Consider the following 22,635-nt stretch of genomic DNA (forward strand, 5'->3'; position numbering starts at 1 on the left):
AGCCTCCTTAGGCAGTAAGTTGCAAACTCACAGCCGCTACTATCCAGAAGGACAAGGCCAGCAGATATATGGGAACACCATCACTTGGAAGTTCCCCTCCAAGTCTCTCACCACTCTGACACAATTCCTTCCCTGTCGCTGGGTCACAATTGTAGAACTCCCTCCCTAATAGCATAGTGGGTGTATCTAAACCATGTGGACTGCAGCAGTTTAAGAAGGCAGCTTACCACCACATTCCTGAGGGTGATTGGGGATGGGCAATACATTCTGGCCAAGCTGGCGAAGCCCACATCCTGAAAACATGAATTTAAAAAAGTAATACAGAAACCGAGAGAGAGAGAGAGAGAGAGCACAAGGAACAGAAGGTGAATGCAAGATGCAGGAAGAGAGGTGAAGTGACAATGACACAAGGATAGAGAAAGATCAAAGCACATGAAGTCAGGGGATAAGTGGTAGAATGGACAGCACGTTGCCTACAACGCAGAAAATGAGTAGGGTTCAAATGTGGTTATTCTGATTGCTGGAAGGTGGGAAGCAGTACTTCACTGCGATCAGTGCTGGGGTCACTACCAATTCACTATCTAAACCAACGTTTTGTACAATTTCGTTTTCTTAAGTTTAAAGTACCCAATTCTTTTTTGTCTAATTAAGGGGCAATTTAGCGTGGCCAACCCACCTACCCTGCACATCTTTGGGTTGTGAGAGTGAGACCCACGCAAACACTGGGAGAATGTGCAAACTCCACATGGAAAGTGACCTGGGCCTGGGATGGAACCCGGGTCCTCAGCGCGGTGAGGCAACAGCACCACCGTGCTGCCCAGTTTTGGGCAATTTCAACATTTGCCGATTATATCAAATTGGGGTTAAAGGTATTATTGAGGAATAATGTGGAATATGATTACATGTGGAGCAACTGGGCTCTAGCATCAATTTTTTTAAAAATGATGAGATAAACAAGTACATGCTCAATGCAGGAATACAAGGATCGTACTAACAAGGTTTGATTAAATAGCTCTCTATACTTTTTTTTGAAGAATGTTTTTATTGGGTTTTTATTGGGTTTTATACATGGTATATTTACAGATGTACACACAGCGAAACCAAAAAGAAATAACAAAAGCTAAAAAAACAAGGGGAGGGAATATAAAACAGGGGAGGTGTATACACAGAGAAGCAACAAACAGAAAATATAATTATACATGTCAATTGGGAGGGGGGGGGCAATTGGGGGGCTTTCTCCTCCCCCTTCTTTACTGTTTTAAAATATATATATATATATATATAATACAACAGAACAAGCAAAACAGAACTGGGTGGGCGGGGTGCCTGGACAGCTCCCCTGATGTTACTTGCTTCTCCCAATCAGTTTTTGCTGTTGTGTGTTTACCTCAGCCTCGGCCGTCTGTCGTTCCTTCCTCCGTACTTTCTTACTCTCTTTTGCCCTGCTGTGTTTGTTGTGGTCATTGTCGTTTCCCATGCTCTCCTTCCAGTTTGTGTTCCCTCATCTTTCCTCCCCTCTCGCTCCCCTCCATTATTCTCGTTCCCTTTCCACCCCTCCCCTCCTCTCCCTCTCTGCAGCTCCCCTTTCTTTTCAGCTGTGTTCGACTACCCCCACCCTTGGTAACCTCCCTTCCTTCCCTCTCTTTCCTCATGTCTTGGCTACTTTCCCCTGGCTCTTGGCTACTTGTTTGTTTGTTCATTGGCCACGAACAGGTCCCAGAACTGTTGGGTGAATGGCTCCCATGCCCTGAGGAAGCCATCATCTGACTCCCGGATGGTGAATTTGCTTTTCTCCATTTGGAGGAATTCCAATAGGTCGGACAGCCAGTCTGCAGCTTTGGGTGGTGCTGCTGATCGCCAGCAAAGCAGGATTCTACGGCAGGCGATCAGGGAGGCAAAGGCAAGGGCATCCGCCCTCCTCCCCATGAAGAGATCTGGCTGGTCTGAAAACCTGAAGACCGCCACTTTCGGGCATGGCTTCACCCTCATCTCCACCACTTTGGACATTGCCTCAAAAAAGGTTGTCCAGTACCCAGCAAGTCTGGGGCAAGACTAGAACATGTGAGCGTGGTTGGCTGGGCCTCCTTGGCACCGTTCACATCTGTCCTGCTCTCTATAATTTTCAAGTGTCTCACTGAATTCTGCGCGAGTGAACTTCAAGGAAATGTGTGATGAATGTGTAGGTATTTCAGAAATATTGTATTATATTTATTTGGTGCAGTAAGAATTAAAAGACTTGCTTCGTGCATGTATGACTATTGGAGGAGTGTTTTTTAAAAATCCTGTTTAACAAGACCGCTCGGCTGTTTGGGAGCCAGAGGTGAAAATAACGCTTTGTAAAAAATTTGGCTAATTTTTTTTTTATCTTGAGAGGGTTTCCTGTGGAGTAGTTAATTAAAAACGCTGTGTTCAGTTTAATGAGATGATGTAGTTAATGGGAGGAACCAAGGGATTAATCAGTCAGATGTTAAGGTGTTACAGAGTTAGTTGTGGTTGGAACTTTCTGAATAAATACCTCCAGAGATCCTGCATTTCTCTGACAGGGTTCAGGCCTACCTTTTCAAACAGTCTCAAAATACCTGTCTGTACAGCAGTCATTCCTGAGTGCTAACTGTGTTTAAATGTGGATTGGGATCTGAGGTGGTTTTGTTGTTTAAGTGGAAATAAAGGTAGCATTTAAGGGTTATTGTGTCACGATATTCATTAGCATTGTTTAAGAGGTATTGTAAGCAATTTTCTCATGTGATATTAAAGACATTTTAAAACTGTGTTCGTAATAAAGTTTTTTTTACTATACCCTGATGCTTTTTGAAATCACTCCATGAGTGAGGTATTCTTTCCTCACAGTCTTACAAAATTAAAATAAAATATTGGGGTTTCTGTCCAGTATCCTAGCCACTGTTGGGGTCAGGTCCGGGGTTGTCATAAATGAAAGACACACAGAGACAGGGAGACAGCATTCCACATTCTCGCATTACATTGAGTGAACAAGCTATTCCTCCAGCGAAATTGAACTGGCCTAGATTAAAATTCTCCATTTATGAAAATCAATTTCATTTAATTTTGGGACATTTTTGACTGTGGAAGAAAATGCACATAAAAGTCCGTTTCTTGCAAGGAAACATACTGGTGCAAAGTTGTCTGGGTGCAAGATCAACAAGCAAAGCAGGCTAATCAATATTGTCACGTGGATGCTGATTAACAAAGCAATCTATTGACATACGGAGCTATACCATAATACAATTCACTAGATTCGTGACTGGTCAATGTTCTGTTTGGGAGTAGCATTTAGTGTGTCGTTTTCCAGGTTTTGTTTCCCTGGCCCCTGTTTGATTTTTTTTTTTAAACGCACAAGATGGACATACCCTATAGCTATGAAATTCGAATCCATGTTTACAGGACACAGTCATCCCTCAGTGTTCCATTGATATCCAGTTCAGATTGATGGGAAGACGGTCTCTTTGCTGTCACTGCATGAGTTCCATTCTATCGATAAGTTATGTTCGCCCCGATTAACACCTATTCCTCAAAACATCAGAGTGAGTACATTTCAGGCTAAAAGTTGGCAAAATTGTCATCCCTAATCCAGTGGTGGTCATGGAGATTTCATCCTTCCACCTCCGGGGGACACAATCCATTGGGAGCATATGCACGACATTCAGCTGCTTAGATACCATGTTCAGGAAATAATATGTCCCTCTGCTATAATTGTTTCCTAATGAAAGAGATATATTCGTTTTTCAAGTAAATGAAGCATATAATATAAATGGTGAGAGGTCGCAGTGTTCTGAGGTGCAGATTGCTTTGGGTATCGTAGTGCATGAATCATTAAAGGCCGGTATACAGGTACAGCAAATAATTAGAAATGCTACTATATGTTATCACTTATTGTGATGAGAATTGATTGCAAAGATAGTGAGGTTGTGTTTCAGTTGTACAAGGAATTGATGAGACCACATCTGGAGTATTGTGTGCAGTATTGGTCACCTTGTTCATGGAAAGATATAAGTGCATTCGAAACAGTTCAGAGAAGATTTGCTAGACTGATAACAGGGTTGTCTAATGAGAAAATGTTGGATTGGGTAGGTTTGTATCATGTAACATGAGAGTTCAGATGAGAAAGAAATGACTTGATGGAAACCTTTCAGATCTTGAGGGGTATTGGCAGGGTGGATGTGGAGAGGATGTTTCCTCTTGTCAGAGAATCTAGAACTAGGGTTCATTGTTTAAAAATAAGGGGGCGCTCATGTAAGACTGAGGCAAAAAAAAATTCTCTCAGAGGGTAGTGAGGCTCTGGAACTCTCTTCCTGAAAAGTGGCGGGAACAGAGTCTTGGAATATTTTTAAGACAGAGCGAGATAGATTCTTGATTAACAACGGAGCAAAATGTTACGTGGGGATGCAGGGAGGAGGGTTAGGAGGAATTAATGTTGAAGTTACAGTCAGATCGGCCACATTCCTATTCATAATTTGTACGTAATACCTGTTGGATTATATGAATGGTCAGGCCCTGGTTGAAGAATACAAGGTGGCAAATGAATGAATGTCGAGATGATGTAGGTTGCCACCTTCTGATGAAGATTGTACGGTTCGATGGTAGTTCTTGCGATTAACACGCATCCTTGTGCAGTGAATTGCATTCTTGGTGGTTTGTTGAGAACAACCTCCAGAGAACTCTCACTAACGTCATAAAAATTAATGTGACGAAGTTACTGACATGGCCAAGAAGGGATTTTCTATGAATGTTATTTACACTGACTTCTAGAAGGTACGAGGACAGTTCCATGTAGAAGGCCATTGACAGAAAACAAAATCTTGCAGATTGCAAACAATTGGAGGATTGTGCAGCAAATTAGTGAGGAGGTAGGAATCCGACAAGAAATCTTACAAATAGCCAAGGACATGATGAGTGGAAGCTAAACTCTTTGATGATAGCTAAACCTGAAAGACTAGAATGATACATCAATGCATTTTTCAATTACTCCATTTTGGGGGTCGTCTGTTTAGTAAATAGCAACATAAATTTATTAAAATACATTGATAGACTAAGTGAAAGTGCAGATCTATGGCGGGTAGAACAATCTTTTTTTTTAAATGCTTCTAAGTGTCCAAAGGTTAGGTGGGGTTACAGGGTATAATTGATAATCTAGAAAGATGTGTCATTTGAAACATGGAAGTCTGGAAATACCTGATTTAAGAAACCTGAGAGGATACAGGGAAAGATCCCATGAAGGGTTAACAGCAGATGCAAAGAGCAGGATTATAAAATGCAGATTCCTTCTCACAAACAGGCTTAGCAAACAAACAGGATTTTTGTATGAAGCTAAAAACAATGGTTCACACCTTCATTGAAATTAACTATCTTAGTAAGCATCTGGAAAAGCGTGGATGAGGGTTTCAGTTAAGTTAGGTGATAAATGTAAACCTTTCATGTTATAAGCAAGTGGATTTTTAGCATTACGCTAAAAGCAATGATTCACACCTTCATTGAAGTAAAATCAGCAGATGGAAAAGAATGACTAGGGAGACAAATATATAGATGTGAAGCTCTGCAGAAATCAGGTAAATTAAAGAAAATTGGAGACAAGCTGTCTACAAGAACACAAATTATACCCAAATCAAAGTCAAAATTATGAGCTGGGGACACAATTCGATAATAAAACTATAGAAATGACAGGAATTAAAAGTAACACCCCTTTGAAATCAAAGCATTTTGAACATCACAAAGGAAACAATGTAATCAGAGACCTGAGAGGTGAGGTCAACTCAAAATGAATACTTAATCGTGTTAGAAAAATTCAGATTAAAGGTACCTTTTACAATCCAAATGAAATAAAAGTTACTTTACAATAAAGTCATAAAAACTTAATAACTGTTAGAAAAATATATAAACCTGAAGAAAAGGGGACAGCCAGCAGAGCCAGCTCTCTCAGCTCGGTACATGGGAAAGATAGGACATAGCAACCGAGCAGAACAGTGAATACATCTAAAGAAGACCAGATTTTAAAAAGAAGATTGATTGTCAAATTGGGCCTGAAGGTTCCTTCAACCAACCAGAAGGAAGATCTTTTTACTTTTCTGTAAAGTCCGTGCTTGCATCTTTTAAAAGAAAAAAATATATAATAATAAAATAACTTAAAAGTTTTAACCTGAAACAGTGGTTATTAGCCTACTTTACTTACTTAGCAACGCAGGACCCAGGATATCAATGCTACTAAGTGATAAGTAGGTAAAATTCTTCTGTGAAGGTATGGGTTATATCGGGGGATAACTTGAAAACATAGTTTGACCTGAATAGCACCCACTGAAGCCTGCATAGGAGTCAGGGAGTGAGAATCCCTGTTCAGCATTTAGAATATCAACCCTTTTTGGTATAGGGGGAATTCTAAGACTAGTAGTGAGTTTTTAACTTCAAGGGTTATGAGGATAGAGTGGGGGATTGGGCCTGGGGGGGGCTCTTTTGGAGGGTCGATGCAGACTCGATGGGCCAAATGACCTCCTTCTGCACTGTAAGAATTCTATTATTCTATGAATACAAGTATGTGGTTATCCACCTGGGACATAGATAAGATAGAACAGAGTGTGAAATGGCAAGTAGCTGGATCTGAGCATAATAGAGAGAATTAGAAAGTAGCATGAGAAGTACATAAATTGCTAAAAAATGGTAAAGATATACAAATAATAATTAAAGAGGTTACTGGACCTTTATGTCATGATAGCTGGAAAACAAAGAGATGGTTAAAATGCTTGAAATACTGAACAGACTAAGTAAAATCTGTATAGAAATGAACAGGTTTAATTTATCAGGTCCATAACCTTTCTTCAGAATTGTTGCTGCCTGTCTGTTGATTATTTCCAGCAATTTCTTTTAATTTCAGATTTCCAGTATCTTCAGTGTTTTGCTTTTGCAAGTCATAATTATGCCACAGTTCTATTGGGTACATTAGGTTTGCAGTAATGCAATCAATTCTGGGCACTACAGCTCCAGAAGGCAGGGCCCCAACACATTTAAAAATGGGAGACCGAGTTCACGGTCTGAAGTTGCTAAACTCACTTTTGAATCTGGGAGGCTGTAAAACGCTTCACTGGAAGGTGCGGTGCTGTGCCTCCAGTTTGTGTTCGGTTTCGCTGAAACGTTGAAGCAGGTCAAGGACAGAAATGTGAGCATGAAAGCACGATGATGAACTGAAATGGCAAAGGGCCAGAGGGTCAGGTTATCTCTGTAGACTGAGCGAATTATGGAGATTGATCACCCACAAGTCTGCATTTGGTCTCCCCGATATAGAGTAGACCACATTGTGAGCAGGGAACCAGAACAGTGGGCCATTAAGTGTCGTGATTGGGGGGGACTGAGCTGGAAATAAACACAGCGCAGAGTAATAGCAGGCAGAGGAAAGAGCAGAAAAATAAATCGTAGCAATTGTGGGCGTATGAAGGAGAAAGATTAATAGTTGCCTATCCGCATCCAGTGCCCTGATTTTAAGTACAGTAAGAAGTCTTACAACCAGGTTAAAGTCCAACAGATTTGTTTCGAATCACTAGCTTTCGGAGCACTGCTCCTTCCTCAGCTGAACGGCCGATTTTTAAACTTTGAGCTTTCGAACCGGCGTTTGCGGCCACGTGGCAGCCTCCAGCTTCACCCACCCCCTTGGAGACCCTTCGCGTACCTCAGTTTGGGAACTCCTGCTCTATGGCTTAGTATGATAAAACTGGGCGCATTGCCACTCTAAGTCAATAGAATCTCCCCATATCTGAGCTATGAAGGTAGACAAATTAGACTGTCATAACTTATTCGAACCACCGTATTCATCGTTGTTATCTTAGAAATGTAAATATTATTGAAAGTGAGTAGAATTTTCTATATCCGGGCCGTTAATATATTGACTCATCACGCGAGTGCAGACATTTTTTTGGTGTAAATTATTCGGATTTGACTCATTTGAAGCTCTTTCCCAAGTTGTCCCTCAAGCTGATGTTTCTCTGTTTGATCTGTCAATGATAATTGTGTCCTTTTTAAAAACAATATTTGTCCTAGCGTCTCACTCGCTCCTCTATCAGTACATCCTGAACCATGGGGTTGCGGATCTCCCGGAGTACAGTGTCATGGGAGTTTTGGATGGCTGCGAGGCAGACTATTATGACAAAAATATGAACACAACTGTTCCAAGGCAAACATGGATGGCGGAAGCGTTTGACCAGCACTACTGGGGCGAGTGCACCATCACTGCAGCTGGTTTCCACGGACTCATTAAGGGACAGCTGGATAGATGGTTGCAGAAGGAAAACCAAACAGCAAGTGAGTCAAATAGTTTGAAGTCAATGGAGTGAGTGACAAGGGTATGTTTTTTTAAAACTTTTGGGGAGAGTGGGCCGTCCATTGTACTCCCTGCCTGAATGTCCATGCCTTTGACGTTAAGGCGCCCTCGTTTGCTTCTCACAGAATTGTTATTGTAAGAAAGGAGGCTCTTTGGGCCAGCTTGTCCGCACCAGCGCTCCGATTGAGCAACTCATCCTTTACCAATCCCCCGCCTTCTCCCCGTAACCCTGCACTCGCCTCCTTTTCCGAAGACAGTCTCATTCCTTTTTTGAAGAACCTGCCTCCACCACATTCTCGGGCAGATCGCTGCCTGAGGAGAAAGGTTTTTCTCATATCACTTTTGCTCCTTTTCCTAATTACTTTAAATCTGTGCACGCTCCTTTTGGATTCATCCACCAGTGGGAACAGCTTCTCCCTATTCTACTCCGCCCAGGCCCCTCGTGATTTGGAAAAGTTCTATCAAGTTTACACTTGACCCTTTTCGTCGGGTGAACTGTTGTAACTCATCCCAATCTGTCTTCATAATTGAAGCTCCTCGTCCATCAAGTTATTCTTGTAAATGTTTTCTGCACCTTCTCCAATGTCATCAAATGCTGCCCACAGTGTGGTGTCAGAACTGGACGCAGTGCTCTCGCTGATGCCGAACTGGTTCCATATTCATATTCATATTCAACATAACCTCTTTTATTCTACCCCCCGCCACTAATAAAGCACAGGACGGCCTGCATTCTCCAACTTTCCTGCCACCTTTAAATAACTGTCACACATCTACACCTAGACCTTTCCGGTCCCCTTTTAGAGTCATTTCCTTTATCTTATACTGTCTCCTCATATTCTTCCTGCGAAAATGATCACTTCACATTTCTTTCCATTGTACCTCACCTTCATTTAAATTCACTTCCAGGCATAATGGCCCTGGGGTACAACTGATGGGTTTCCGGCTACCTGTCGTTTTGTAACCCAACTGAATTGGAGCTTTATTCCAGGAGAAATGTTCAGTACCGACAGCAAGTGAAATACAGACGGCCGTTCAACAGACTGCTTTACACACCAGTCATTAATTGGGCATACGGGTATTGCATATGGCGGTGCCTTAAGGGAGACATTGGCTGGGATGGTGTTAGTTGCTTATAGTTTTGAGTACCCATTACAGCTTTAATAGCCATCGGAAGGCGATGCACGAGAATGAGCTTTAATATTTATGAAAACAGACTCGAAAATAGTACATTTTTACAGTTACAGACAAGGTTCATGGAGGTCGTGAGAGGCTTTCGAAGTTAGGAAGGAGAGTTAGCAATGAATGTTTTCCGTGAATTGTTAATAATGGGCACAGAGGTACAGGAAAATGAAAGGTCGAAATTGGGATTTCCCCCATTATAATCCGCGATGTCATAGATTCATAGTATTTACAGTGCAGAGGAGGCCATTCGGTGCATCGAGTCTGCACCGGCCCTTGGAACGAGCACAGTACTCGGGTCCACGTCTCCACTCTATCCCCGTTACCCAGTAACCCCACCTAACATTATGGACACGAAGGGGCAATTTAGCATGGCCAGTCCACCTAACCTGCACACCTTTGGACCGTTTATTTTAGAATGGAGTTTAATACATACATGAGAAGTAAGATTATCTAATGAAATGAGCATAAGCAGAGAAACAAACAATGATTGGAGCTAACAATCATTTTGAGTTTAACTTGTGATAAATGTAGGAATTTTTGGATATATTGTATTACAGGTATTTGCTGCAGTTAGGGTTAAAGGCCTGGGTTAGTGCGTGTATGACTGTTGCAGAAGTGCTTTTAAAGAATTCTGGTTTGAAAGGTTTCGGGAGCCAGAGGTGCAATGACTGCATCATAAGCAGCGTGGGTCAAAGGAATTTTGTTTGGATTAAGGGGATCCCTGAGGAGGTAACTAGATTTCAGCTATGTGAGATGATGTAATTACAGAGAGGAGCTAAGATATCAGGCACTTTGTAGAAAAGCCGTTTCAGTTGAGTTTTACATTGAGAGGTGAGCAGAGGTCAAACATCTGCTCTCATCAGTTCGGATAAAGATATGTCTGTGGACAGATGACCAGTTTCTTTACAAGCAGTTCAGAATTGTGTGATTGGAAGGTGAGGTGAAACAAGCCGTGAAGTAGCTTCTGAAAAAAATACAGCCAGTAATAATCCAGCCAGACTTACTGTGTGGTTCTGACATTTTTCTTTTAAAAATATTTTTATTCTCCTTTTTCACATTTTCTCGCAACTTTGCACCCACCAACAATAAACAATAAGCAGTAACGAATATAATCCCCATATCAATAACAACAATCCCATTCTCCCACCAACCCCCAAACAAGTGCTTGCATGCTAACATAAACAAAATAACAAAAGGCAATCAGGAATCGCCCATAGTCGCCATTAATACACACCGACTCCCTCCAACTAATGTTCGCTGTTATCCAATTCTTGAAACTACATAATGAATAACACTCATGAATTGTAGAACCCCTCCATCCTTCCGCTCAGGTGGGTGAACTTGCAGCATGTGTTGGTACCTGGGACTTCGATGTTGTGGCCATTTCGGTGACATGGATAGAGCAGGGACAGGGATGGTTGTTGCAGGTGCCGGGGTTTAGATATTTTAGTAAGCTCAGGGAAGGTGGTAAAAGAGAGGGAGGGGTAGCATTGTTAGTCAAGGACAGTATTACGGTGGCAGAAAGGACGCTTGATGACGACTCGTCTACTGAGGTAGTATGGGCTGAGGTTAGAAACAGGAAAGGAGAGGTCACCCCGTTAGGGGTTTTCTATAGGTCTCCAAAAAGTTCCAGAGATGTAGAGGAAAGGATTGCAAAGAAGATTCTGGATAGGAGTGAAGGCAACAGGGTAGTTGTTATCGGGGACTTTAACTTTCCAAATATTGACTGGAAACGTTATAGTTCGAGTACTTTAGATGGGTCCGTTTTTGTCCAATGTGCGCAGGAGGGTTTCCTGACACAGTATGTAGATAGGCCAACGAGAGGTGAGGCCATATTGGATTTGGTACTGGGTAATGAACCAGGATAGGTGTTAGATTTGGAGGTAGGTGAGCACTTTGGTGATAGTGACCACAATTTGATTACGTTTACTTTAGTGATGGAAAGGGATAGGTATATACTGCAGGGCAAGAGTTATATCTGGGGGAAAGGCAATTATGATGCGATAAGGCAAGACATAGTATGCATCGGATGGAGAGGAAAACTGCAGGGGATGGGCACAATGGAAATGTGGAGCTTGTTCAAGGAACAGCTGCTGCGTGTCCTTGATAAGTACCTGTCAGGCAGGGAGGAAGTGGTCGAGCGAGGGAACCGTGGTTTACTAAAGCAGTCGAAACACTTGTCAAGAGGAAGAAGGAGGCTTACGTAAAGATGAGACATGAAGGTTCAGTTAGGGCGCTCGAGAGTTACAGGTTAGCTGGGAAGGACCTAAAGAGAGAGCTAAGAAGAGCCAGGAGGGGACATGAGAAGTCTTTGGCAGGTAGGATCAAGGATAACCCTAAAGCTTTCTATGGATATGTCAGGAACAAAAGGAGGACTCGGGTAAGAGTAGGGTCAGTCAAGGACAGTAGTGGGAACTTGTGCGTGGAGTCCGAGGAGATAGGAGCGGTGCTAAATGATTTTTTTTCGTCAGTATTCACACAGGAAAAAGACAATGTTGTCGAGGAGAATACTGAGATTCAGGCTACTAGACTAGAAGGGCTTGAGGTTCATAAGGAGGAGGTGTTAGCAATTCTGGAAAGTGTGAAAATAGAGAAGTCCCCTGGGCCAGATGGGATTTATCCTAGGATTCTCTGGGAAGCGAGGGAGGAGATTGCTGAGCCTTTGGCTTTGATCTTTCAGTCATCTTTGTCTACAGGAATAGTGCCAGAAGACTGGAGGATAGCAAATGTTGTCCCCTTGTTCAAGAAGGGGAGTAGAGACAACCCCGGTAACTACAGACCAGTGAGCCTTACTTCTGTGGTGGGCAAAGTCTTGTAAAGGTTTATAAGAGATAGGATGTATAATCATCTGGAAAGGAATAATTTGATTAGAGATAGTCAACACGGTTTTGTGAAGGGTAGGTTGTGCCTCACAAACCTTATTGAATTCTTTGAGAAGGTGACCAAACAGGTGGATGACGGTTAAGAAGTTGATGTGGTGTATATGGATTTCAGTAAAGTGTTTGATAAGGTTCCCCACAGTAGGCTACTGCAGAATATACGGAGGCATGGGATGCAGGGTGATTTAGCAGTTTGGATCAGAAATTGGCTAGCTGGAAGAAGACAAAGGGTGGAGGTTGATGGGAAATGTTCAGACTGGAGTCCAGTTACTAGTGGTGTACCACAAGGATCTGTTTTGGGGCCACTGCTGTTTGTCATTTTTATAAATGACCTGGAGGATGGCGTAGAAGGATGGGTGAGTAAATTTGCATATGACACTAAAGTCGGTGAAGTTGTGGACAGTGCGGAAGGATGTTACAAGTTACAGAGGGACATAGATAAGCTGCAGCGCTGGGCTGAGAGGTGGCAAATGATGTTTAATGCAGAAAAGTGTGAGGTGATTCATTTTGGAAGTAATAACAGAAAGACAGAGTACTGGGCTAATGGTAAAATTCTTGGTAGTGTGGATGAGCAGAGAGATCCCCGTGTCCATGTACATAGATCCCTGAAAGTTGCCACCCAGGTTCAGAGGGTTGTTAAGAAGGTGTGCGGTGTGTTAGCTTTTATTGGTAGAGGGATTGAGTTTCGGAGCCATGAGGTCATGTTGCAGCTGTACAAAAAACTCTGGTGCGGCCGCATTTGGAGTATTGCATGCAATTCTGGTCGCCGCATTATAGGAAGGACGTGGAAGCATTGGAAAGGGTGCAGAGGAGATTTACCAGAATGTTGCCTGGTATGGAGGGGAGATCTTATGAGGGAAGGCTGAGGGACCTGAGGCTGTTTTCATTAGAGAGGAGAAGGTTAAGAGGTGACTTAATTGAGGCATACAAGATGATCAGAGGATTGGATAGGGTGGACAGTGAGAACCTTTTTCCTCGGATGGTGCTGTCTAGCACAAGGGGACATAGCTTTAAATTGAGGGGAGATAGATATACGACAGATGTCAGAGGTAGGTTCTTTACTCAGAGAGTAGTAAGGGCGTGGAATGCCCTGCCTGCAACAGTAGTGGACTCGCCAACACTAAGGGCATTCAAATGGTCATTGTATAGACATATGGACGATAAGGGAATAGTGTAGATGGGCTTTAGAGTAGTTTCACAGGTTGGCGCAACATCGAGGGCTGAAGGGCCTGTACTGCGCTGTTATGTTCTATGTTCAGTTCAAACTTAACTTTCTCAAGAGTCAAGAATTCCAACAGATCCCCCCGCCACGCCAAGGCACAAGGTGGAGAGGTTGCTCTCCATCCCAACAGGATCGGCCTTCGGGCGATCAATGAGGCGAAGGCTCATCTGTCTCTGCACCTGTTTCCAACCCCGGCTGCTCCGACACCCCGAATATGGCCTCCCGAGGGCCCAGGTCCAGTTTCATGTGCACCACTTTAGAGATTACCCTAAAAACCTCCTTCCAGTAATCCTCCAGCTTGGGACAGGACCAAAACATATGAACGTGCTTTGCAGCCACCCGCAACTTTCACACACATCTTCTACCCTCTCAAAGAATCGGCTCATCCTCGCCCTTGTGAGTTGTGCTCTACATACCAACTTCAGCTATATCAGCCCCAACGAGGTGGAGGCATTCACTCTCCAGAGCACCTCCCGCCAGAACCCCTCCTCCATACCCTCTCCCAACACTTCCTCCCACTTTGTTTTGATCCCTTCCAGTGGTGCTTTCTCCTCTTCCAAAATAGCCCCATAAACCGCTGACCCAACCCCCTTCTCCAGTCCCACTGTCGTCAGCACCTCCTCCAGCAATGTGGAGGTCGGCTCCACCGGGAAGCTCTGTATCTCCTTCCTGACAAAATATCGAACCTGCATGTATCTAAACATTTCCCGCTGCTCCAGCGCACCTTTGCTTCCAGCTCCTTCAATCCTGCAAACCCAAGAAACAAATCTTTTAGTGTCTTTATCCCCTTCGCCTCCCATTTCTGAAAATTTCTGTCCCACTTCCCTGGCTCAAATCTGTGGTTCCCCTGAATCGGCATTTCCCTTGACCCTGCCCCCAACCCGAAGTGTTGGCAAAGCTGCCTCCAAGTTCTCAATTAAGCTATTATTACCGGACTCCCTGAGTATTTCCCCGGGGCCATCGGGAGCGGCACTGTTGCTCGCACCTTCAATCCCGACCCCCTGCACAAACTCTCCTCCATTATGACCCATTGGGAATCAGCCCCTCTGACCCAGCTCTGCACCTTCTCCACATTCGCCACCCAATAATAATACATCGGGTTCGGAAGACCCAAACCCCCTGCCTTCCCCTCTGTAGCAGCACCTTTCTAACACTTGAGTGTGGTTCTGCCATGATTCAGGTCTTTTCTTTAAAGCAGTGTCACGATGGCACAGTGGTTAGCACTTCTGTCTCACAGTGCCAGGGACCCTGGTTCGATTCTAGTCTTGGATGACTGTGGGGAGTTTCACGTTCTCCCCTTGTCTGCGTGTGCTCGAGTTTCCTCCCACAGTTTAAAGATGAGCAGGTTAGGTGGATTGGCCATGCTAAATTGCCCCTTCGTACCTTTAAAAAATAGGTATGGTTATAGGAATAGGTTAGGGGCATGGGCTGAGGTAGGGTGCTCTTTCATTGGATCGGTGCAGGCTCAATGGGCTGAAATGTCCCCTTCTGCACTGTAGGTATTCTATGGTTCCATTCTAAAAATCTCTCTTTCTCAAAGTAGAGTATTGAGATATCTCTGTACAGCAGGTATTCTTGAATGTTAGTTGTATTTGAAAGTGGATTGAGAACTGGGACGGTTTTTTTGTTGTTTGAGTGGGAAAATAGATAGCAGTTAGGGATTATTTTGCTACATAGAACAACTGTTTTGATTAGTTTAGTTCAACTGGCTGGACAACTGTTTCATGATGTAACGTTATTCATGAAGCTTGTCCCTCGCCTGAGGTGTAGTGAACCTCAGGTTAAATCACTACCAGTCAGCTCTCCCTGTAAAAGGGGAAAGCAGCCTATGGTCATCTGGGACTCTGGCGACTTTACCGTTTTATCTTTACTAAATTAAAATTACACATTGGGATTGATGTCCAGCATCCTAACCACTGTTGGGATCCAGTGATCGTAAGATCTGTTCTGTAAATTCAACCTCCCCATTTATTGAGACGTGTTTTCTGCACTTTGCTTAAATTCTACCGACAGCAATGAATGGATTCGATGGGAGGTTGAAGCGAGGAGAAATTCTCAAATTTGCTGTGGATAGATGTGGTAAATGTCAAAACATCGATGGACTGAATTGATATTTCAGGTACCCATTTCGTACAAGGACTGTTTGGCTGTGAACTGAATGGTACCAAACCCAGTGGCTGGATTCTGAAGTTAGCTTACGATGGGATTTATGTTCTGAGCTTTGATAAAAACACATTGGTTTGGACTGCACATCAACCAATCGCTCAGGAAATGAAAGAGAAGTGGAATAGAGAAACAAAGATGAACCTTTATTTCAAGAGCCTGCTAGAAAAGGACTGTGTGAATCTATGGTGGACGTATTATGCCGTTGGAAATACATCCCTCATCAGGAAAGGTAAGTTGAGGACAATGTGGAGGTTATTTTCAAGCCTGTCGTAAAGAATGCAATGGTTCCATATATTGGCCCTTATTCTGTCGGAGGCCTTTTCGTGCTCAAATCTCTTTAACTGGGGCTGATTCGTTGCTGCCTGAGATAAACTTGTGGCAAAAAGCTATGCTTCCCTCATAGCTTTATAACCATGATTTGCGTTGACCGTGAAACTAACTGTCATTATGCCATCCAGTTATTCCCGAGGTCTCGGTCAGTGCCAGGGATGGGTCAGGTTGGTGTCTCCAGTGCACCGTGCGTGGATTTTACCCACAGTCCATCGATGTGACCTGGCTGAAGAATGGGGAACACGTTCCCGAGACCAGATCGACTGGCTTGCTGCCCAATGAAGATGGGACATATCAACTGACGACAGTCCTCCAATTTGACCCATATGACGGGAAGCAGTATTCTTGCCACATTGAGCACAGCAGCTTGCCGGATGGGAAGACTGTCCCTTGGGGTAAGAGCAATTTCCTGATGTTGTAGTCCAGCATATGCCAGACTCACTTGTTTCTTTGTTGTTGTTGTTGGATATATTGCTTTATGTCTTAGGTATACAAGTTTGATCATCAAATAAACACCTTTTCCTATATTAAACAACTTGTCCCATAAACCGTGAATAGTCAAATCCCCTGATAATTCACTAACAGTTGCATAAGGTTATGGAATAACATGAAGAGTCAGGCATGTCTGTGAGTTGACCTTACTCCTTCTTGGGCAAGGCAATTTTGAAAAGTTTCTGGACAACATAATACTGTACCCTCAACAGTGAGGCCCATGACTAACCCGTGGAGCACTTCGTCCACCTCGCCACCTTTTTAAATGCACCGGCATCCCATTTACTGCCTGGAATATCTTCTGATTCTCGGGAACCTTGTTCTCCGGTCACCTCTAGGCTGTCGTGCTGAATGTCCCTTGTGAAAGTTGCTGAAAAGCCTGCATTTCCAGGCCCCCAAACCTTCCATCAAGTAATCCCATTCACCGGCTCATTAAAGAGCTGCCCATGAGAGCTGCTCATTGAGCTGCTTCCTCCACACTTTCATCTTTATTTCCGCATGTCGGTCACCCTATCTTAAAAATGGGGAGCGCAGTCACGATTTCAGAATTGCTGCACCAAATAGTCAACGTAACATTATTGTGACAGATTGACTGCGATAGGGTGGGCACCTAATGTTGCATCACAGCACAAAATGTCTTTTAGCATTATGTTCTATGTCAGTACAATACTGAACAACACAAAACTGACCAGCCTCCTGCACCTATCCCAACCCCTCCATGACCCCCAAAGTCACTAGAGCCACCAAGCAGAGTAACTCGCCTTCTCTCCCCTTGACCGTCATGAATATTTTTATAGAATCCCTATAATGCAGAAGGAGGCAATTCGGCTTATCAAGTCAGCACCAATCCCATAAAGAGCACCCTATCTCTGCCCACTCCCCCGCCTGACCCCTGTAACCTACGCACATCTCTGGACTCTAAGGAACAATTTTAGCATGGCCAATTTACCTAACCTGGACATCTTTGGACACTAAGGGGCAATTTAGTGTGGCCAATACACTTAACATTGATAGATGCAGGAGGCGGGTCAGAATTGCTGTTCAGTATTCAACATAATGCTAAAAGTTGCTTTGTGCTGTGATGCAACATTAGGTGCCCACCTTGTACACTAAGGGCCAATTAGCCTGGTCAATTCACCTAAACTGCACATCCTTGGACTGTGGGAGGAAACTGGAGCACATGGAGGAAGCCTACGCAGATACAGGGAAAATGTGCAAACTCCACACAGTCACCCAGGACTGGAATTGAACCCGGCAACAGTGCTACCACTGACACTATACTGTGCAGACTGAGCAGAGCTGTGGATGACTTAAGCTGACCATGTCCCAGCATTGAGTAGAGAAACATTTCCTGATCAATTCAATCTTACCTTTTCTATCTCCCTTCCTTCTAGCCATCTTTCCCTACTCCCTCCTACTGATTCATAGACAGGTTCATAGACGTTACAGCACATGAAAGAGGCCATTCGGCCCATCCTATCCACTCCAGTCAACAAAGATCAACCACACTAAACCCATTTTCCAGTGCCTGGCCTACAACCCTGGAGATTGTGGCAGTGCAAGTGAATATCTAAATGATTTGTAAATGTTACGAATGCTTCCATTCTAAAAGCTACCCACACTGGTTCCTCATCCTTGACACTGATACCAATGGGCTTGTGGAGTACGCTCGTAATCGTCCCATTAACTTTCCTAAAATATGTCTAGGGCACAAAGATCAGCAGGTTCTGAAACACAAACAGATGCATCAGCAACACCTCATTTTTACTCTCTGGACCCGACCAGCCAATGACAATGGCAGCATATCCTACATCTTAAAGTCTGCCAACCGCGCAAAATTCAACTTTCGCAGCTGGGCCAAACTACACACCACTTATATTCCAGGATAACATTTCCACACCCCTACCAGGCGAAGCCGCAACCTCACAACTCCTCCGCTGTGCCCAGGCATTAATTGGGAGTATCTCATATTTTCCCATGTTGAGCTTATACCCTGAAGGGAGACCAAACTCCCCCAAAATCTCCTTGGTCCTGTCAAAGCTCCCGACCGTGTCCGAAATATACAACACGGAGTCATCCCCATACAAAGAAACTAGGTGCTCTGCCCCCCTCTCCCCACTCAAAACCCCTCCACCCTCCTTGAGACACTAATTGCCATTCCCAATGGCTCAATTGCTGGGGCAAAGAGCAGCAGGAGAGCAGACACCCTTGCCTTGTCCCCCAGTGTAACCAAGAAATACTCCAAGCTGAACCTGTTAGTCCGAACACTCGCCTCAGATGCCCTATACAACAACGGACCCAGTCCACGAATCCCTGTCGAAACTCAACTCCCCCCCCCCCCCCACCCCCAGCACCTCGAATAAGTATGCCCACGCAATCAAAAGCTTTCTCCCTGTCCATCGCCACCACCAATTCCACTTCTCATCCCTCCGAGAGCATCATAATTACATTCAGTAACCTCAGGATACTCATTGACATTGACTGTCGTCCCTTCACAAAACCCTTCTGGTCCTCACCTATCATCCCCGGTACACTATTGTCTCTCCATGTCGCCAGTACCTTCGCCAATAACTTTGCATCCACATTTAGCAGTGAAATTGGGTATAGGACACACTGTTCTGGGACATTATCTTTCTTTAAAATGAGTGATATCGAAGGCTGAGACAACATGTGTGGGGGCACGGGCCTGGTGGAGCTCTCCCCTCGCCATCAACTCCGTATACATCTCCACTAACACGGGCCTCAGATCTGACCCAAATTTCTTGTAGAACCCAGCTAGGAATCCATCTGGACCTGGGGCCTTCCACAACAGCATCAACTCCATGCAATGCCTTACCTTCCTACACCCGATCGGGGCCCCCAGTCTCTGCACCTTCACTTCCAACATCCTTGGGAACCCCAGTCCATCCAAAACCGTCTCATACCCTCGTGCTCCACCAGAGGCTCTGAACTATACAGTTCCCAGTAAAAAGCCTTGAACACCCCATTTACCTCCTCCGGATCCATTACCACAGTACCCCCGCCATCTCACATCCTCCCAATTTCCTCTGCCACTGCCTGCCTCCTCAGCTGATGCACAAACATCTTGCTGGCTTTCTCCCTATTTTCATATACTGCCCCTGGCCTTCCGCAGTTACTCCACTGCCTTTCCTGTTGTCACAAGCCCAACTCCATCTGGAGCTTCTGTCTCTCCTTCAACAGAGCCTCCTCAGGTACTGCTGAGTACCTCCGGGCAACCCTCAGAATGTCCTCCACCAGCCTCAATTGCTCACACTGCTCTATCCTCTCCTTGAGAGCCCGGATCGAGGTAAACTCTCTCCTTACCACTGCCTTCAGCGTCTCCCACAACGTCCCTCGTATTGTACTGCTCCATGGTTCTGGCTAGCCACCCTTATCTTTTCGCAAACCTCCTGAGACGCCAATAACCCCACTTCCGACCTCTTCTGCGGCCTTTGGGGACTCGCAATTCTACACAATGCGGCACAGGGTCAGACACCACAATCGCCAAATACTCCAATCCAATCCCCCCACCAACAGCGCCTTGTCCAGGACAAAGATGTCATCCAGGAGTACACCTGGTGGACATGCGAGAAGTACAAATATTCCTTCTCCCTCGGCACCATATGGTGATGGGATACTATTCATATTAAACCATGTATCAACGTATGGCATTGGGTGTCATAAAGGAATGCCTATCTGTATGTCCATAGAATATCTACAGAGCAGAAGGAGGCCATTCGGCCCATCGAATTTACACTGACCCTCTGAAAGAGCCCCCTATCTAGGTCCTCTCCTGCACCCTATTCCTGTAACCCCAACTAACCTGCATATCTTTGGATATGCAGACACAATTTTTAGCATTGCCAATCCACCTAACCTGTACATCCAGAATGAAACCCTCTTTGCAATATATTGCAGAAGGAAAGATGAAGAAAGACAGACACGTGGGGCTGATTGTCGCGGGTGTAGTGGTGTCGCTGGCAATCATTATTCTAATATATCTAAAATGGAGAAGGCAAAGAGGTAAGACGAGGGCATTTAAAAAATATCGCACAGCAACTTTGCACAACAAATTTTCTCACCCGGACCCATGGTTAGATTTGATTTGTGAATATTAGTTATAGCAGAGTCAATTAGCCCATGGCTTAAATTGCATAAGAACTGCAATATCATCACTGAACTGTTTCCTGTTGGGATCCTGGGTGTCATCCAAAGAAATGTAGAATATGAAAGTCATGAAGTAATGACGAATCTGCGTGTAAGCTTCATACGAGCTCAGTTAGAACACTGTTTGCAGTGTTGAACTTCCCATGGCAGGGGCACATTGAGCTTCAGGAAAGTGACAGACAGGATTCACTGTGATAATGCCTACCGAATGGTGTGCACTGTCTTAAGTAGCTGATGTCTCAATAACAAAGCCCATCCACAACAGGTAAAATTATTTAGACAGAGACGAGGAGTGAAAAAAAACTTGAGGCAGGGCCTCTGCCAACATTTAAAGAAGTGCTCCAGGAATGAAAAACTTCAGTTATCAGCATAGATTGGAGACTTTGCGAATATTTTCCTTCGAGAGAAGAAGGCAAAGAGGGGATTTGATGGAGATGTTCAAAATCATGAGGAGGCTGGACAGAGTAGATCGAGGAAAACTGTTCCTGCTCCTAAAAGTATCAAGAACGACTGGGCACAGATTTAAAATGATTTGCAAAAGCAGAAAATGTGATGCGAGAAAAAGCTTTTTCATAGCGAGTGGTTCAAATCAAGGCATTCAAGAGGGCATTACATGATTATTTGTTGTGCAGGGGTACGGAGAAAAGGCAGGGAAAATGGCACCAAGTCATAATGCTCATTCGTAGAGCTGGTACAGACACATTGGGCCAAATGGCCTCCTTCTGTGTCATAACAGTTCTGTGATCCTGTGATTTAAGATTAGATTGGTCAGATGATGAAGGAAAAAGTAGTTGAAGGAATATCAGAACAGGGTCAATGCGATTGGGAATATTTGCTCACCTGAAGAAAACATGACTGTACAATTGATGGGGCTGAAGAATGTCCCGTGTTTAAGTGGGTAATTTGGAATCTTTGTGGTCTATGTACAGTGATTTTGCGATTAAATTCTTTATCAACGGATTCAGGATGTGAAATTGATCTTGGTTGCGAATGCAACATGCCAGCTAATGACTCGGTCGATCTAATTCATTAATCAATCGAACGAGAGCGGGAAATCTGTAAAAGTGGCGATTGGGGGAGGCATGAGGGAATTTTACTATTTAGTCACAGTGCAAAACGGACGATTTTCCACCGGCCCTGTATTAACTTTTATTTTGTGCACTTGACAACAAGTCTGAAACCAGGCCAGGTATGGCAAATATGTGGTCATTAGTGACACGACAGTAAATCGGGCAATAGTTAATGGCCGGAAAGTTGGCAAGAGTAAAAAGAAACATTCATTGGAAGTCGGCCAGCACTTATTAAACTGAGTGACGTCCTGGGTAATTTAACAGTCAACCACATTAATAAGGATCTGGAGTCCCATGGAGATCAGACCAGGTCAGGATGGCAGAGTTAGCTGACCGGCAGTTACCGGAGAGGGATGAAGCTGGCTTGTCTGTTCAGACTGGATGAATGGAGAGTGCCACTTTCTCTGGGGCTCACTGGTGTGTTCTTATTTCTGAATTTGCCGTTGACACAAAACTCAGAAATATTGCGCACTGCAATGGTCATTCTGATGGACTTTGAATGGACGTGGCGAAGTTGGTGGAATAGGCGAACTAGAGGCAGAGAAATTCTAAAGCAGAGAAGCGGGAAGTTGGTCAAAAGATTTGGAAAGGCAATGTCAATTATTTGGTTCAATGTTGAAGCGGGTTCAGGAACCTTGGAACACGTGCCAAAAATATTGAAGCTGACAGGGCTGATAGAAAGTAAAAGCTTAAAAATGTTGTGCTTTCCAAATCGAGGCAGGAAAGTATAAATCAAGAAGTCTGCAAGGTGGTGGCGTAGTGAGGTAGTCATTTGACTCTGGGTTCGAACCCCACCAGGGCCGATGGTCGATA

General features: G+C 44.2%; 1 protein-coding gene across 2 annotated transcripts in view; it reads left to right on the top strand.

Annotated features, from left to right (window-relative positions):
* Positions 1-22,635, top strand: part of LOC140390226 (class I histocompatibility antigen, F10 alpha chain-like) — a 43,077-nt gene that overhangs the window by 14,925 nt on the left and 5,517 nt on the right. The window contains exons 2-5 of one of the 2 annotated variants that reach the window (XM_072475197.1): positions 8,035-8,295; positions 15,717-15,992; positions 16,222-16,488; positions 20,504-20,608. In XM_072475197.1, the coding sequence (XP_072331298.1) occupies positions 8,035-8,295; positions 15,717-15,992; positions 16,222-16,488; positions 20,504-20,608 (909 nt within the window). The remainder of the gene's footprint in view (positions 1-8,034; positions 8,296-15,716; positions 15,993-16,221; positions 16,489-20,503; positions 20,609-22,635) is intronic. The other variant, XM_072475199.1, reaches the window with a different exon arrangement.

This window comes from Scyliorhinus torazame, chromosome 14 (assembly GCF_047496885.1).
Source record: "Scyliorhinus torazame isolate Kashiwa2021f chromosome 14, sScyTor2.1, whole genome shotgun sequence".
Classification (NCBI taxonomy): domain Eukaryota; kingdom Metazoa; phylum Chordata; class Chondrichthyes; order Carcharhiniformes; family Scyliorhinidae; genus Scyliorhinus; species Scyliorhinus torazame.